The sequence below is a fragment of the Macaca fascicularis genome, chromosome 11 (genome assembly GCF_037993035.2).
Source record: "Macaca fascicularis isolate 582-1 chromosome 11, T2T-MFA8v1.1".
Classification (NCBI taxonomy): Eukaryota; Metazoa; Chordata; class Mammalia; order Primates; family Cercopithecidae; genus Macaca; species Macaca fascicularis.
Genome location: NC_088385.1, coordinates 116,289,422 through 116,306,215, shown reverse-complemented (window position 1 = coordinate 116,306,215; position 16,794 = coordinate 116,289,422). Strand labels below are relative to the sequence as shown.

The window sequence follows — 16,794 nt, the reverse complement described above, 5'->3', positions numbered from 1 at the left end:
CAGTAACAGCTGGCATTCATCCAGGGCTCTCTGCTGGTCTACCTGCAATTATCGAACATTTCAAGGCATGGGACCAGCATGACCCCCTGCTTATAGGTGAAATGGTGGATGAGGAGGACTGACACTCAGGACCCACTCTCACTCCCTCCACCACCTGCCACCGCAGACATCATGTCCCTACCATTGCTTTCCGCTCAGCTGTGATCCCCCGGCAGTACTTCTGCACCAGGTTCCTCACGCACATTTTCCTGAGCAGATCTGATGCCTGTGTGGAGAACATACTTCTTTCCACTTGCCTCACTCACTCCCTGTCTGGGGCTGTGGCAATCAAAATGAAGCTTTTAAAAAAACACTGCTGTATTCAGTTTGATTTCAAGCACAGTGTTAATATTTTATATTTTATAGTCAGAGCAGCTAACTGGATCCTCTCCCAACTTTTTGCTGTTGCTTAACTAATTATTCTCAAACCTGAATATGTTTATGACTTTCCTGCAGAACTGGCTATAATGAGATTCCTGGAGATTTTGACTCAGTGGGTCCAAAGTGGAGCCCAGGAATCTTAGAACAGCCCCACCTCTAAGTTCCAGACACAGAGGGTCCTCAGACCATCTCTTGAGAGATGCTGTTCTAAGTAGGCTACGTCAAGAATAGAAACCATTTGAAAGTGCTCTGTTGGCCGAGCATGGTGGCTTACACCTGTAATCCCAGCACTTTGGGAGGCTGAGGCGGATGGATCACTTGGGGTCAGGAGTTCGAGACCAGCCTGGCCAACATGGCAAAACCCCGTCTCTACTAAAAATACAAAGATTAGCTAGGCGTAGTGGCGGGTGCCTGTAATCCCAGCTACTCAGGGGGCTGACCCATGAGAATCACTTGAACCTGGGAGGCGGAGGTTGCAGTGAGCCAAGATTGTGCCACTGTGCTCTAGCCTGGGTGACAGAGCAAGACTCCATCTCAAAAAAAAAAAAAAAGTGCTCTGTTCAAACAACCTCCAGTGGCTTTATAATGTTAATAAGGACATCACGAGTTCTAAGGAGCTCAATTTCTTGTGCAGCATCCTTGGGAAGAAGGGCTCTGCCAGGGCAGCCCTTTCAAGCCAAAGGGAGGCAGCACAAAGACATATGAGAGTTAAGCTTCGTCAGTGCCTGTGTTACTTACAACACTGGAAATCCCATATTAGTCCTTACATTTTCCAAGATGCCAGGAGGTCTCAGCCAGCTCTTGTCCAGGACAGTCTTTGGAAGGTGATACCGGAGATTCAAGATGTAATTCTTCCGCACAAACACGATAAATTCCTCATTGTCGGGACAGAGGGGTTTGTTGCGACTGATGAATCCCTTGATGAACCTAAAAAGGAAAATGTTTTCTTACTTTTCTGGACCATTTCTTCACTGAGATTTACATTCTCTTCCCCCTTCTTTGATTCAAAGGAGGCCAAAGTGGTAGAGGCTGTTGAGATGACCACATAGGCCAGAAGCCTGGAATGTAGGCCCCAGGCCAAATCTGCCCCACACATATGTTCAGTTTCACCCACACGGCCTTTTGTTTTGTTTTGAGGAGCTTTAATTAGTTGCCAATCAAAAAAAGTTAGGAAATAGTGCATAAAAGCCAGATTTCAAGGCCGGGCATGGTGGCTTATGCCTGTAATCCCAGCACTTTGGGAGGCTGAGGCAGGCGGATCATTTGAGGTCAAGAATTCGAGACTAGCCTGACCAACATGGTGAAACCCCGTCTCTACTAAAAATACAAAAAATTTAGCCAGGTGTGGTGGTGTGTGCCCGTAATCTCAGCCACTTGGAAGGCTGAGGCAGGAGAATCGCTTGAACCCAGAAGGCGGAGGATGCAGTGAGCCTAGATTGCACCACTGTACTCCAGCCTGGGTGACAGAATGAGACTCTGTCTCAAACAAAAAAACAAACAACAACAACAGCAAAACTCCAAAACCCAGATTTCAGTGTTCCTTGAAAATTCAAGCCACCTGGCTACATTTCCCTACAGCGGCAGTCAACTGGAATGGGCTAGTTACTGCCCCACCTTGAGGTGGACTGAGCGTTCCAGTGTGCTGCAGTCTCTACCATGCCCTGTTGTCTTATCCCAGCTCATGAGATTCACTCACTTTACCTGCCTGGCATCAGAAGGCATTTGACTTTGTGGCTTTTGAGCCAGGCTAAGAGAAATTCCAAATACATTGAGTTGTGATCACCATCAAATTCAGCTCAGAGCAAAGGGATGGGCCCGAATTCCTAATGGCATTCTGAAGGGAGTTTTTCCTTTCTGCACAAATCCAAAAATCACAAAGAACTCATCTACCTCCATGACCATCCCCTGCAGGGCACCAGCGTTTAGTGACCTGTCCTCTCTGTTGTACCTGAAAACTTACTTTCTGATAATCCGCACGGCCCACTTTCTCCTTTGGATTGCCTTCCGAGCCAGAGCCCCACGCCAGTGGGCTTCCAGTTTGATGGCTGAAAGAGTTCACTGCTGGCATTAGAAGGTGAGCACAATCGTATGGAAATACAGAAGGCTTTTCCAGAAGGCTTTATCCATTCAACAAACATCTGGACGCCCATCACAACACTCTGTTAGCCTCAGAGATGGAAGGTCGGATGATCGTCATCAGTTCTTACCTGGGAGCACTCAGGCAACAACTGAACCAGGGGGAGACAGAACAGAGGGGCCTATGGAAGATTTCCGGGGAAGCCCCGAAATTACATGAGGGAGTCATTTTCCCAGGGTCTTTTTCAGCCACAGCAATGGCACTTGTGATGGTACAGATCAGTCTTCCCACCATATTTAGTTTCACTGGGGTTTACTTTTAGTTGTCTACATTAAAAAATTGGGGTACACAAATTAGGGCACATAAAACTTAGGTTCTGGCTTATTTCCCAATTTTTTTTTTCTTTTTGAGATGGAGTCTCACTGTCGCCCAGGCTGGAGTGCAGTGGTGTGATCTTGGTTCACTGCGACCTCTGCTACTCAGGTTCAAGTGATTCTCCCACCTCAGCCTCCTGAGTAGCTGGGATTACAGATGTGCACCACCACGCCCAGCTATTTTTTGTGTGTTTTTAGTAGAAACGGGGTTTCGCCATGTTGGGCAGGCTGATCTCGAACTCCTGACCTCAGGTGATCCACCCACCTTGGCCTCCCGAAGTGTTGAAATTACAGGTGTGAGCTACCGTGCCTGGCCTGTTTCCCAATTTTTAAATGCTCTTCAGATTTTTTTATTTTTGAGTATTCAGATTTTTTGAACGCTTTTCTTTTAATCCTCAGAACAGCATTGTTTCTATTACAAAAACAAGCAACTTGAATCAACCCAAATATCCATCAACAGAACAGTTAAGTTGTGGCATACTCATAGCTCAGAGGCTGGCCCACTACAGCCCGCCGCTTGTTTATGTAAATAAAGTTTTATTTCAACACGGCCCTGCCCATTCATTTACATATTATCTAAAACTACTTTCCTGCTACCATGGCAGAGTTGAGTAGCTGTGACAGAGATCATAAGACCCCCAAGTCTAAAATACTTCCTATAATGCTGACCTCTGCTACAGTGGAATACTATGTAGCTATGAGCAAATGAATAACTTAAATCTACACACATCTCCTGGTTGAATTTCAGAAACAATCTGGAGTGCCATAATGTCACCCAAAATACCAACAGTATAGTTTTAAGTTTAAAACATGCCAAATTATAAACAGATTATTAAGAGATACATCTGTAGATAGTGAAACTACTGAAGAAAAACAAGAGAATGATGAATGCAAAATTCAAGAGAGTGGTTACTCCCAAGAAATGTATGCGTATGGGTGGGAGTATTGTTTGAGAACATGACTGGGGAGGGACAAAAAAAAGGAAGGGCTTCAAGGGTACTTGTATGTTTGAAACCTTTTTCAAAAATTATTCTTTTGTTTTTTTTGAGACAGGGTCTCACTTTGTCACCCAGGCTGGAGTGCAGTGGTTCCATCGTGGCTCACTACAACCTCCGCCTCCTGGGCTCAAACAATCCTGCTGCATCAACCCTCCAAGTAGCTGGGACTACAGTTGTTAACCACCACGCCTAGCTAATTTTTGGGTTTTTTTGTTTGATTGTTTTTTGGCAGAGACAGTGTTTCACTATGTTGCCAAGGCTGGTCTCGAACCCTTGAGCTCAAGTAATCCACCTGCCTCAGCCTCCCAAAGTGCTAGGATTATAGGTATGAGCCACGGCGCCTGGCCCACAAAATTATTCTTTAAATGTACACATATTGTAGGTCCAATAAAACATGCCTGTGGAAAAAATACAGGCCACTATGTTATAATCTCCAATCAATAAGGAAAAATGAGAAGAGGTCCCAGAATTGGACCCCACACCAAGGTTTTAAGGATGAGCAGGGGGAGAGAACTCACAGATGTGCCCCCAGGTGCCAAGCAGATGAGAACGGGAGCAAACTCATGTGCTTCTTTCTAATTCTTACCTGCTTGTCTTTTTTTCACATATTCTCTCCTTCCTAGGCAGCTTTTGTATGTGGCTTGGATTCTTGCAACTTGAAATAAAACAGATGTTTTGGTGAAAGGGCTTTGCATTTGTGCATCTTTGTGGCTGTGACCTCCAGGGGTGTTTGGGGGATAACGGAAGGGGGCATCAAAGGCCTGTATGTAGTGATGTTTCAGGAAGCCATTTCAGCACTGCAGACCTGAGAGCTGGCTGGTTACATGACGCCTGGCTCCCAGATGCTGCCTGGGAACTGGAGTTTCCTTCCTGCCTTTCCTTTTCCCAGGGCAAGGAACAGACCTAGTGCTAGGAGCCCCCCAGTTCCATGCCAGGCATTGGGTTTCATTCTCATACCCCAGCCCACAAGGCAGGCATCATCAGCACAGTTTACAAATGGGCATGCAGGTTCAGACAGATGGTGAAGATGCTTGCTGGGCAACACAGCTAAGGAGGAGCACGAACCCAGGTCTGACCACAGAACACTCTCCCTCGGCTTCTCAATCCTGCATCCACTCCCTCCACACAGCAATCTAGGTCCTATCAGAGGCCAAGCTCATGAAGGGCCTTACAGAGCAGCCACGTCCTGTTCCCTGCGAGCCGGTTAGAGATGCTGGCTCAGGCCCTGCTGGCCTAACTGTGGCCCTTCAGCCACATCCCCAGCCATTGGTACCCACTGCTACGGAGGTCAGAAAATGAGACCACCAAGCCTTGAAGCCAGATACACCCACGTTCAAACCCCAGTTCGGCTGCTTACTCGCTGTGTAGCCTTCAACAAGTTACCAACATCTCCGTGCCTCAGTTTCCCTGCATAGAAAGTGAAGACAGTAACACCCATGTCACCTACCTCATGGGTCTGTTCTCAGAACAGAATGAGACCGTGGTATAAAGGACTTAGTGTTCACCTGGCGTATGGCAGGCCCTTAAATGACTCAAGAGTGCTTCTTGATAGACCGATTACATTTCAAAGGGGACGCTCCCTCCCCCAGCAGTTTTGATTTTTTACTTTTTGCATTTCCCCATCTAACTTTTCTCATTGACCATTCCCAACAAACCCCCAGGCTGCAGGCTTTGAAGCTACACTTTCCAACATCAGACACACAGACAAGTGACGTTTTGGAAACGTTCATTTAAAGGGGCTGGTCTCTCATGGTTTTATACCCTAGTAGTGAACAACAGGATCTGATCCAAACGAGAACTGAGACGGCAGAACAACGTTTATATATCTGCCTGCATCTGTGACTGACCTCCAAGCACTCATGAAAACAGAAATTCACAGGGATTTTATCATAATCCCATATCTCGTTCCTAGTTTCCAAAGTAAATGCTTCTAACGTTATATCAAACACCCATGTTTAAGATGTATCCCCAAGCTCTACTTGTTCATTTCATATTCTATTGAAATCAGGACAGAAAAAGAAATCATACCTAGTTGATGTTTACAAAATTCCAAGGCATCTTCGGTAGCAAACAGAGTTCTGGGGAAACGAATGAATATTTTGGTTCTAAAAGTGAAAACAAATGTTTTTGTAATTAATTGGTCAGTTTACCATCTAGTGGGTTGAACGGTGCCCCCTTCAAAAATTCATGCCCACGCAGAACCTCAGAATATGATCTTATTTGGAAATAGGGTGTTTGCAGATGTGACTGACGTAAGGATAGAAATGAGATCATCCTGGAATAGGGTGGGCCCTAAATCCATTGAGAGTGTCCCTATACACACAGAAAGACACAGGGAGGAGCCCCTGTGAGCACAGAGGCAGAGATTGGAGGGACACAGCTACAGCTAAGCAACGCCAGGAGCCACCAGAGCTGGAAGAGACTCCTGCAGGAACGTGGCCCTGCCAGCTCTTGATTTTTGGATTTCTGGCCTCCACAGCTAGGAGAGAACAGATTTGTTTTAAATCAGTCACTTTGTGATCATTTGTGACATAGTCCTAGGAAATGAATACACCATCCTGACCTGAAGTTGCTTCAAGTTATGTTCCTGGGCTTTAAAGAGTGACGACAAAGAATATGGGTGTTTTTTTATTTGTTTTTTGTTTTGAAACAGAGTCTCAGTTTGTTGCCCAGGCTGGGGTGCAGTGGCGCAATCTCGGCTCACTGCAATCCCCATCTCCCAGGTTCAAGTGATTCTCATGCCTCAGACTCCTGAGTAGCTGGGATTGCAGGCACCAGCCACCATGCCTAGCCAGATAAAGAATGTGGATCTGAGCTTAAAAGAAGATCATGCCGGGGCGTGGTGACTCACGCCTGTAATCCCGGCACTTTGGGAGGCTGAGGCAGGCAGATCACCTGAGGTCAGGATTTTGAGACCAGACTGACCAACGTGGTGACACCCCGTCTCTACTAAAAATACAAAAATTAGCTCGGCATGGTGGCGTGTACCTATAATCCCAGCTACTTGAGAGGCTGAGGCAGGAGAATCGCTTGACCCCCGGAGGCGGAGGTTACAGTGAGCCGAGATTGCGCCACTGCAGCCTGGGTGACAGAGCAAGACTCTGTCAAAAAAAAAAAAAAAAAAAAAAAAAAGAAAGAAAGAAAAGAAAGAAAAGAAAGAAAAGAAAGAGAAGGAAGGAAGGAAGGAAGGAAGGAAGGAAGGAAGGAAGGAAGGAAGGAAGGAAAGATGGAAAGATCACATTAGCCAGCAGAGAGGCTACAAATATTGACCTCACGTTGCCAGGAAGGAAGGAAGGAAGGAAGGAGGGAGGGAGGGAGGGAGGGAGGGAGGGAGGGAGGGAGGGAGGGAGGGAGGGAGGGAGGGAGGGAGGGAGGGAGGGAGGGAGGGAGGGAGGGAGGGAGGGAGGGAGGGAGGAAGGAAGGAAGGAAGGAAGGAAGGAAGGAAGGAAGGAAGGAAGGAAGGAAGGAAGGAAGGAAGGAAGGATCACATTAGCCAGCAGAGAGGCTACAAATATTGACCTCACGTTGCCTGCCCCACCCTCGGCCTGGTGAGGGAAAGTTCCCTGGGCAGCCACTGGGGGCAGCAGTGGGTGGTGCCTGATGATCCCACTCTCCCTTGTCCCTGTTCCAATTTATGGAACAGGGGACAGACGGATCCCACCTCTGACCTCCATGCCCTGCCTCCCTCAGGATGTGCTGAGCCTTGCAGAATCCCCTTGCAGATCTGGATTGAATAAGTAAGTGATCCTTGGGACAGGCCCAGAATAGGAGCCCAAGGATGGAGAGAGGCTAAGGCGGCCCAGAGGACCATGTACAAGCGGGAGTTCGGAGTCGGCGGGGAAAGCCCACGAACAGGGTCACAGGCGGAGATCTCCGGAGCGGGGAAGCCCTGCCTCGGGCAATACATCTTCACGCTGGGGCACCTTTCCCTGCAACCACATTAACCCTGACCAAAATGACTAACAAGGCGGCCTCAGATCTTCCCGATTCATGTCCCTTGAGTTGTGCCTGAAAGCTTTCAATGCGTACGAAAGTTCTCTGCTCATGGACAACTAAGACTCCACAGTTAAGAGTTCTAGCACACCATTTCTGAGATGCTACAGATGATCTCACATTGTCTAGGTCCCAGCTCCTCTGGCAGGTCACGCGTACATGGAAACAGTGAAAGAATCCAGGCACACAGAGGTTAGGTGGCCCCTCTGGTTCCCTGTGTTTTGCCAGCAAGGAGGCCCATCTGCTGAGCCAGTTTAGTGCGGAGCGTTCCTTTATAACTTCACTGCCTCCCACCGGCAGCACTATAGCTCTTCTAAATAATTAAGAGCTGCATTTACATTGAGTAGATGAGGCATACATCTTGCAAATCTCCATACATCCCTAGGAATTGAGTCTCCAGGCTCTAGATGGATACGGATCAATGCACAAACCCTTTGATGTCAAGGGAAGAGACCATTTGGTGGTCTTCTGGTCACTTACTTGCCTAACTTGTATTCCTCAGGTTTGTAGCCCATGTAGTTGATCAGCCGTTCCACGCCCTCTGCTGGAGGCCCATGCCAGTGCGGCCAGGTGTCTGGGCATAAGGACTTGTACCTAGCAGGAGAGGAGACCGACGTGGAGAAGCTGTGACTGTACCTTCCTCTAGCCCTCCCCCACATCCCCGGCCCCAGAAGCCTGCTGAGCGCTGCTGTGGCATGTCAGCCACTCACTGTATGTAGTAGTCCCATCACACGAACTTTCTCGAATTCAAAGATGGGTGCTTTGCAAGAAAGGAAGAAGAGAGAAACTGTTTCAATATAGTAGGGGGTTTGACCTGTCTTTGTAGAACAATGACATCATCAGATGCTCAACCCAGTGACTCAATTCCACTCCTAGGTATCTGTCCCAGAGAAATGAAAAGGTGTCTGAACATTCATACGTGAATGTTGATAGCAGCCACTGGGTGTAGCAGTGCGTGGTGCTATGATTCATAATAGCCAAAAGGTGGAAACAACCCAGATGTCCATCAATAGAAAACTGAACAAACAAATGTCTCGCTCTGTCACCCAGGCTGGAGTGCAGTGGCACGATCTCCACTCGCTGCAAGCTCCGTCTCCTGGGTGCACGCCATTCTCCTGCCTCAGCCTCCCAAGTAGCTGCAACTACAGGCGCCTGCCACCTCGGCCAGCTAATATTTTGTATATTTTAGTAGAGACAGGGTTTCACCATGTTAGCCAGGATGGTCTTGATCTCCTGGCCTCGTGATCTGCCCACCTCGGCCTCCCAAAGTGCTGGGATTACAGGCATGAGCCACCGCGCCTGGCTTCATATTATGTTTATTTTAAAATCAGATTTTAAATTGTTAAAAAAAAAATACGTGTATATATTTTTTGGATACAGAGCTCACTCTGTCACCCAGACTGGAGTGTAGTGGTGTGATACCAGCTCACTGCAACCTCCGCCTCCTGGGTTCAAGTGGTTCTCCTGCCTCAGCGTCCTGAGTAGCTGGGATTACAGGCGTGTGCCACCATGCCCAGCTAATTTTTGTATTTTTAGTAGAGACGGGGTTTCTCCATGTTGGCCAGGCTGGTTTCAAGCTCCTCACCTCAGGAGATCCACCTGCCTCGGCCTCCCAAAGTGCTGGGACCATAGGCATGAGTTACCATGTCCGGCAAAAAATATTTTTATTTTCCTGGAATTATACTTTATGAGCATGTTCTTTAAGGGTATCGAGTGTCCCATGTTCTTCCTCTGTTCAGCCAGCTACACAAAGGTGCAGGATGTGTGCTTCCTGAACTCCAGTGAAAGCTAGAGAAGATGGGGTCTCCACCACCCGCAGGGGACACAGCACAGTCTCAGGCCCTGCTTTCATCCATGCAGACCTTGCCCAATACCAGCACTGCCAAAGTTAGACAGATAAGGAGGGTCTGGGGAGAAGCCCTAAATGCCTGTAGGTTGGAGGGACTAGTACCTTCTGTCCTCTTCAAATTTATGATATGGTTGCTCCCTGATCAAGGGAAGTGGTACCAGGCAGGTGCACAGGGTTTGGCCATCTCCAGCTCAGTCCTGTGAACCTCCCCCTGCCTCTCTGTCCCCAGCCACTGACCAGCTGCTATGCTGGCCTCTCAGCTTGCCCTGGAGCCTGCTCCTACCTCCAGGCTTTCCTGCCTGGATTGATGTTCCCTGAATGCTATGGACTGATCGTCTGTGTCTCCACAAAATTCATATGATGAAGTCTAACCCCCAATGGGATGGTGTTAGGAGGCAGGGCCTCTAACAGGTGATTAGGTCACACGGGTGGAGCACTCATAAATGAGATTAGTGCCCTTATGAGCTCATCTGCCCCTTCCACTATGTGAAGACAGTGAGAAGGCACCATCTACAAACAAGGAAGCCAAAGCTGGCCCTCACCAGACACTGAGTCTACCAGCACCTTGATCTTGGACTTCCCAGCCTCCAGAACTGTGAGAAGTTTCTGTTGGTTAGAAGCCACCCAGTGTTTCATTATAGCAGCCCAAACAGACTAAGACACCAAATGTCCTCATGGCTCACTCCGTCACTCAGAGAGTGACCCTCTTACCTAAGGAGGGAGGCTGGCCACTCTTTCCATTTACCTGGATTCACTTTTCTTCAAATAACATATCCCTGCCTGACCTTATATAGTCACCCCTCAGTATCTGTGGTGAATTGGTTCCAGGACCCCCATGGATACAAAATCCACGGATGTTCAAGTCCCTGACAAAAAATGGCATAGTGTTTGCATATAACCTGAGTACCTCCTCCTATACACTTTAAATCATCTCTAAATTAGTTATTATACCTAATACTATGTAAATGCTATGTAAATAGTTGTTATATGTATTGCTTTTTAATTTGTATTATTATTATTGTATTGTTATTTTCATTGTATTTTTAAAAGCATTTTCAATCCATAGTTAGTTGAATCCTTGGATGTGGAACCCATGGGTATGGAGGGCCAACTTTACATCTTTGTTATTGCTGGTCTCCCCCATAGAAAGTAAATTCCATGAGGATAGAGATGGGGTCTGTTCTGTTCTCTGCTGTCACCCCAGCTAGGACAGTGCTAGCTCAGATAGCTGCTCACCAGTTTTGTTCGTTTGTTTGTTTTGTCTTGATACAGAGTCTCATTCTATCACCCAGGCCGGAGTGCAGTGGCATGATTGCAGCTCACTGCAACCTCTGCCTCCTGGGTTCAAATGATTCTCATGCCTCAGTCTCCCGAGTAGCTGGAATTACAGGCACGCACCACCATGCCTGGCTAATTTTTGTATTTTTAGCAGACACAGGATTTCACCATGTTGGTCAGGCTGGTCTTGAACTCCTGACCTCAAGTGATCCGCCCACCTTGGCCTCCCAAAGTGCTGGGATTACAGGTGTGAGCGAACATGCCTGGCCTGCTCACTAGTTTTTATGAAAAGAATGAATGAGCCTCAGACAGCAGCAAAAATAGACAATCGATGTATGAAGTTCAAAAAAAACACAGGTAGATGGGAACATCAAGTTCGTATGTGTTTGGGGGGCGAGGTGGGCGGTGGCTGTTGCCCCTGCCATCTGCCGCAGAAGTCAAATTTGGGATGAGGATGAATGAATGATGAGTAGCTGATGGGCCAAAATGGTGGGCAAAGGAGGTACATCCAGGAAAAATAAAGGCAAAGAATCTCAAATGACTATACTCAAAATATTAGGTTGAGCCACATGAAATTGCTGATATTCAACCATTCTGACCCACCAAAGTGACCATTTATTATGCTTGAGAGTGTGTTGCTATTTTGGTAGCATAAATTCACACACAGCCCATCATTGAAGAAGTGTTGGTGGATAAGCAATTTGGGGGATGGTGAGAATAGGCATAGAAATACTTCATTAAATCTTTACAAATTCCCTGAGCCCAGACAATTTAATCCTACAGATCAGGGAAATGACAGGTCACAGCTATAAGAGAATGAGGATTAGGACCTAAGTTTGTGTGGTTTGAAAACCCATGTCCCCACTGCTAACCTGCTGCTCTCAACAACCTGTTGGGCTAAGGCACTAAACTAGGCCCTATGGTCCCAAATGGACTTAGCTTCCCCTGCTAATTCAGAGGCCTGTGGGGCACTGCCCACGGCTGCCCCCTGGTGGCAGGTCTACACACTTGGCCTTGCCCTTGACGGTAAACAGGGATTAGTGAAATGAACAGAAGACGTTAAACTGAGTTTTTGTGAGTTTGTTTTTTGTTTTGTTTTGTTTTGTTTGAGACAGGGTTCTCATTCTGTCACCCAGGCTGGAGTGCAGTGGTGTGATCTCAAGTTCACTGAAGCCTCAACCTCCCAGGCTCAGGTGATCCTCCCGCCTCAGCCTTCCAAGTAGCTGGGACTACAGGTGCGCACCACCACACCCAGCTAATTTTTTTTTCTTTTTTTGGTAGAGATTGGGTTTTGCCATGTTGCCCAGGCTGGTCTCGAACTCCTGGCCTCAAGCAATGCTCCCACCTCGGCCTCCCAAAATGCTGGGATTACAGGCATGAGCCACTGCACCCAGCCAGAGTTGGTTTTTATCTTTTTGTTTTGTTTTGTTTTGTTTTGAGACAGAGTCTCACTCTGCCGCCCAGGCTGGAGTGCAGTGGCACCATCTCGGCTCACTGCAAGCTCTGCCTGCTGGGTTCACGCCATTCTCTTGCCTCAGCCTCCCGAGTAGCTGGGACTACAGGTGCCCACCACCATACCCAGCTAATTTTTTTTTTTTTTTGGTATTTTTAGTAGAATGGGGTTTCACCGTGTTAGCCAGATGGTCTTGATCTCCTGACCTCGTGATCTGCCCGCCTCCGCCTCCCAAAGTGCTGGAAATAAAAGTGTGAGCAACCGTGCCTGGCCCAGAGTTGGGTTTTTATATTCTCCCAAATGTTAGTGTTTTTAGCTGTCATAACTACAGCAGTTAAGAACCAAACTGAGCCTTCCTAAGGGATGCCATTTTCTTTATCATTAAACCCCAGAGATTCTCACGTAGTAGGCACATGACTATTAGCTTCAGATCAATGAAGCACATTTTACCTTTGCAAGAAATGCTCGTATTTCCTCCGGTATGCAAAACCAGCCCGTCTCACCCGCAGGTGCTCCATCAGCCCCAGGTATTTGATCTGATGCCTTATGAGGAAGTCATCAAATTTGCCTTTGGAGAAATAGAAGACAGAATGACAGGAAAGGACTCCATGGCTTCATTTCAACCAAGACAGATCACAGTCTGAAAGGTGAAGTTCAGTGGGCTGGGTCTGGCCCCAGACTTGTTTTGTGAGGCCTTAATTAATTAATTAATCAATTATATTTATTTATTTATTTATTTTTGAGACAGGGTTTCACTCTTGTTGCCCAGGCTGGAGTGCAGTGGCACAATCTCAGCTTACTGCAACCTCTGCCTCCTGGGTTTAAGTAATTCTTCTGCCTCAGCCTCCCAAGTTGTAGGGATTTCAGGTGCCCGCCAACCATGCCTGGCTAATTTTTGTAGTTTTAGTAGAGATGGGGTTTCACCATGTTGTCCAGGTTGGTCTCAAACTTTTGACCTTAGGTGATCCACCTGCCTCAGCCTCCCAAAATGCTGGGATTACAAGCATGAGCCACTGTGCCCAGCCCAATTGTGTTTTTTTAAATGGGGGAATTTTACAGGAAAAAATTAAATTTCTGGTTCCTTTGAAAAGTCCTGAAATCTGGCTATCCTGGGCCCAGAGTTCCACATGGCAATAGCTGGCAGGAGAGGAGTAGCACTGCTGCCCCTTTAGACAGAATGTGCCTTCTCCAGTTTGCCACAGTCCCCTCTACTCCCTATTGCCTTACAACCTGTCTGCTTCACTCATTTGCTTTTCCTGCCTGGCCTCTGTGAGCCTCTGATGATTCATTATCATTCATTATAATGGTTCCTAACGACTACATTATAGACCATGGCAAGAGCTTAGAAACTACCTGAGTCATGGATCATTTTGGAAGACTGTTCCCTGACTGGAAAAGACCAACGTTGACTCCCCTCACCTCTGACACCTGCCTGACTCAGCTTTGTTGCTCCTGAAAATGACCAAGCTCTGAGCAACGCTCACTCTGAACCACCAACGGAATTCATTTACCTTCTATTATTTTTTGAGATGGGGTCTCACTCTGTCACCCATACTGGAGTGCAGTGGCACAATCATGGCTCACTGCAGCCTTGAACTCCTGGGCTTAATTGATCCTCCCACCTCAGCCTCCCGAGGAGATGGGACTACAGGCACGTGCCACTACACCCAGCTAGTTTTTGTATTTTTAGTAGAGACATGCCACCATGCCTGGCTAATTTTTGCATTTTTTGTAGAGACGGGGTTTTGCCATGTTGCCCAAGCTGGTCTCCAATTCCTGGGCTCAAGTAATCTGCCTGCCTCAACCTCCCAAAGTGTTGGGATTACAGGCATAAGCATGTAACACCTGGGCATCTTCTATTATTTAGAAAGGAAAATTATTCACATCCAGAGGACATCGGGTGAGCCTGTGGTGGTGTTTAGGATCTCAACCCACTGCCACCTCGCTTTGCCTTACGGACTCCTTTCCTGAGCCCAGTTCATAATGATTCACAACTCACTGGGTTCTTTCCTGTCATTGGGCTTGATGCAACGGATGTAGGAGGGCTCCTTAGAGATGAGGATTTCTAGAAGGCTGCTCAGACTGTTTTTAAACTGAGTCCCCACCTGCAGAGAGAGAGAGAGAGAATGAGCCAGGGAGATACTGCTGCTTCCAATGAATACAGAGAAGACTGGCCAGGGCTCAAGGTGTCAACCCTATAGAGCTGAACTATTGACAGATTGTCTTCCTAGTGGCCATTTGGCCCATTAAGAGGTGGTTTTGGATGTCCTCACCTGAGAAGCCCAAGCTTGGTCTGGTCATGTGAAAGCTGGACAAGCATCTGTCTAGGATGCCTCACTTGCTCAGCAAAGACGTGGTGAGTGCCCAGCAGAAACCAGTGCTGCCCCAGGCCTGTCATTCTCTGCCACCCTCTGCCACCTTCCTTTGTGTTTCTTTGTTGACATGTGTCCTTCATGATGCTGGCATTATTATAACTTCTTTATTTGATGGTATTTTCCTATACCCTCTCCCACTAGATTGTAAGCCCATTGAGGGCAGGGACCTCATCTGGCTTGTTATTGCTAAACCCCTGTGCCTGGCACAGTGCCTGCCACATATACGTAGTAGGTGCTGCTCAGTGAATGTCTGCAAACGAACAAACTGGGACTAAACTTGGAACATGAATATCATGTTCCAAGCTAATGTATATAAGCCACGTTCCAAGTGATTTTTTAAGAGACAGGGTCTTGCTCTGTCACCTAATCTGGAGTGCATAATCATGGCTCATTGTAACTTCGGACTCCTGGGTTCAAGCGATCCTCCTGCCTCAGCCTCCCAAAGTAGCTGGGACTATAGATGCACACCACTGCACCTGGCTAATTGATTTTTTCTTTCTTTCTTTTATGTTTTTAATGCACCCAAGTTTTGTCTCACTGATTTTTATCTTGATTTTTTTGTAGAGACAGGGTCTCATTATGTTGCCCAGTCTGATCTTGAACTCCTGGCCTCAAGCGATCCTCCCACCTCGGCCTCCCAAAGTGCTGGGATTACAGGTGCATATATTTAGTAGAATCTGTTAGAGAGTAATATACTTCCAGAAAAGGGGAAGGTGGCTAAAAAGCATAGGTAGCTGGTGGTCATCTCACCCTCTGAGGAATTTTTGTTCCCTTTCCAATTTTGCATGGACATTTATCCCACTCACTGTTGGGGGCCTCCTCCGGTTTTCTAACTCAGCCCGCAGGAAGCATTCCCTCAGGATAACATTCTTGGACTTGCACAGCACCTGTAAGTGATGAGAAATGAGCACCACGTTCGCTGTTTCAGAAATCGCTACAGGGCCGTCAGGACGGCTGATAGAAGTGTGCACAAAGCAACAGAGCCATCTGCTTGTTGAATGCTTTCAGAGGTTCCTAATGTAAAGAAAGGGGAACAACACAGTCAAATATGGAAATCCTTGTTCACATTCTACATCCACTGCTTTGCCTACTTACTGAGGCTGTTTTTTCTCAGACATTGTCCTTGGTTCCGTGCAGCTGCTTCAGAATAAACTGGCTCTTTAAGAATGAGGCGTTCGAGACCAGCCTGACCAACATGGAGAAACCCCATCTCTACTAAAAATACAAAATTAGCCAGGTGTGGTGGCACGTGCTTGTAATCCCAGCTACTCGGGAGGCTGAGGCAGGAGAATCGCTTGAATCCAGGAAGTGGAGATTGCAGTGAGCTGAGATTGTGCCACTGCACTCCAGCCTGGGCAACAAGAGTTAGCAAAACTCCGTCTCAGAAAAAAAAAAGATCCCAGGCCAGGAATGATGGGACTCAGGCTTATAATCCCAGTACTTGGGAAGGCCGAGACAGGAAGATGGCTTAAACCCAGGAGTTTGAGACCAGCCTGGGCAACATGACAAAACCTCATCTCTACCAAAAAAAAAAAAAAAAAAAAACTGCTAGCTAGGCGTAATGGTGCACGCCTATGGTCCTAGTTACTCAGGAGGCTGAGGTGGGAGGATCACTTGAGCCCAAAAAGTCGAGGTTACAGTGAACTGTGATCATGCCACTGCACTCCAGCCTGACTGACAGACTGAGAACCTGTCTCAAAAAGAAAAAAATGGGCCAGGCGCGGTGGCTCAAGCCTGTAATCCCAGCACTTTGGGAGGCCGAGACGGGCGGATCATGAGGTCAGGAGATCGAGACCATCCTGGCTAACACAGTGAAACCCCGTCTCTACTAAAAATACAAAAAAATTAGCCGGGCGTGGCAGCGGGCACCTGTAGTCCCAGCTACTCGGGAGGCTGAGGCAGGAGAATGGCGTGAACCCGGGAGGCGGAGTTTTCAGTGAGCTGAGATGGCGCCACTGCACTCCAGCCTGGGCGACA

At 47.5% G+C, this 16,794-nt stretch overlaps 1 protein-coding gene across 6 annotated transcripts in view; it reads right to left on the bottom strand.

Moving 5' to 3' along the window:
• The window catches only part of MYO1H (myosin IH), a 99,496-nt gene that overhangs the window by 6,941 nt on the left and 75,761 nt on the right, over window positions 1-16,794 (bottom strand). For 2 of the 6 annotated variants that reach the window (XM_045365895.3, XM_045365896.3), the window contains 9 exons: window positions 15,624-15,704; window positions 14,442-14,547; window positions 12,893-13,010; window positions 8,343-8,456; window positions 5,898-5,974; window positions 4,456-4,524; window positions 2,381-2,465; window positions 1,188-1,347; window positions 182-265 (listed from right to left, as the gene is read on the bottom strand). In XM_045365895.3, the coding sequence (XP_045221830.1) occupies window positions 182-265; window positions 1,188-1,347; window positions 2,381-2,465; window positions 4,456-4,524; window positions 5,898-5,974; window positions 8,343-8,456; window positions 12,893-13,010; window positions 14,442-14,547; window positions 15,624-15,704 (894 nt within the window). Of the gene's footprint in view, window positions 1-181; window positions 319-1,187; window positions 1,348-2,380; window positions 2,466-4,455; window positions 4,525-5,897; window positions 5,975-8,342; window positions 8,457-12,892; window positions 13,011-14,441; window positions 14,548-15,623; window positions 15,832-16,794 lie in introns of those variants that run through there. The other 4 variants (XR_012420598.1, XM_045365897.3, XR_012420599.1 and 1 more) reach the window with 4 other exon arrangements.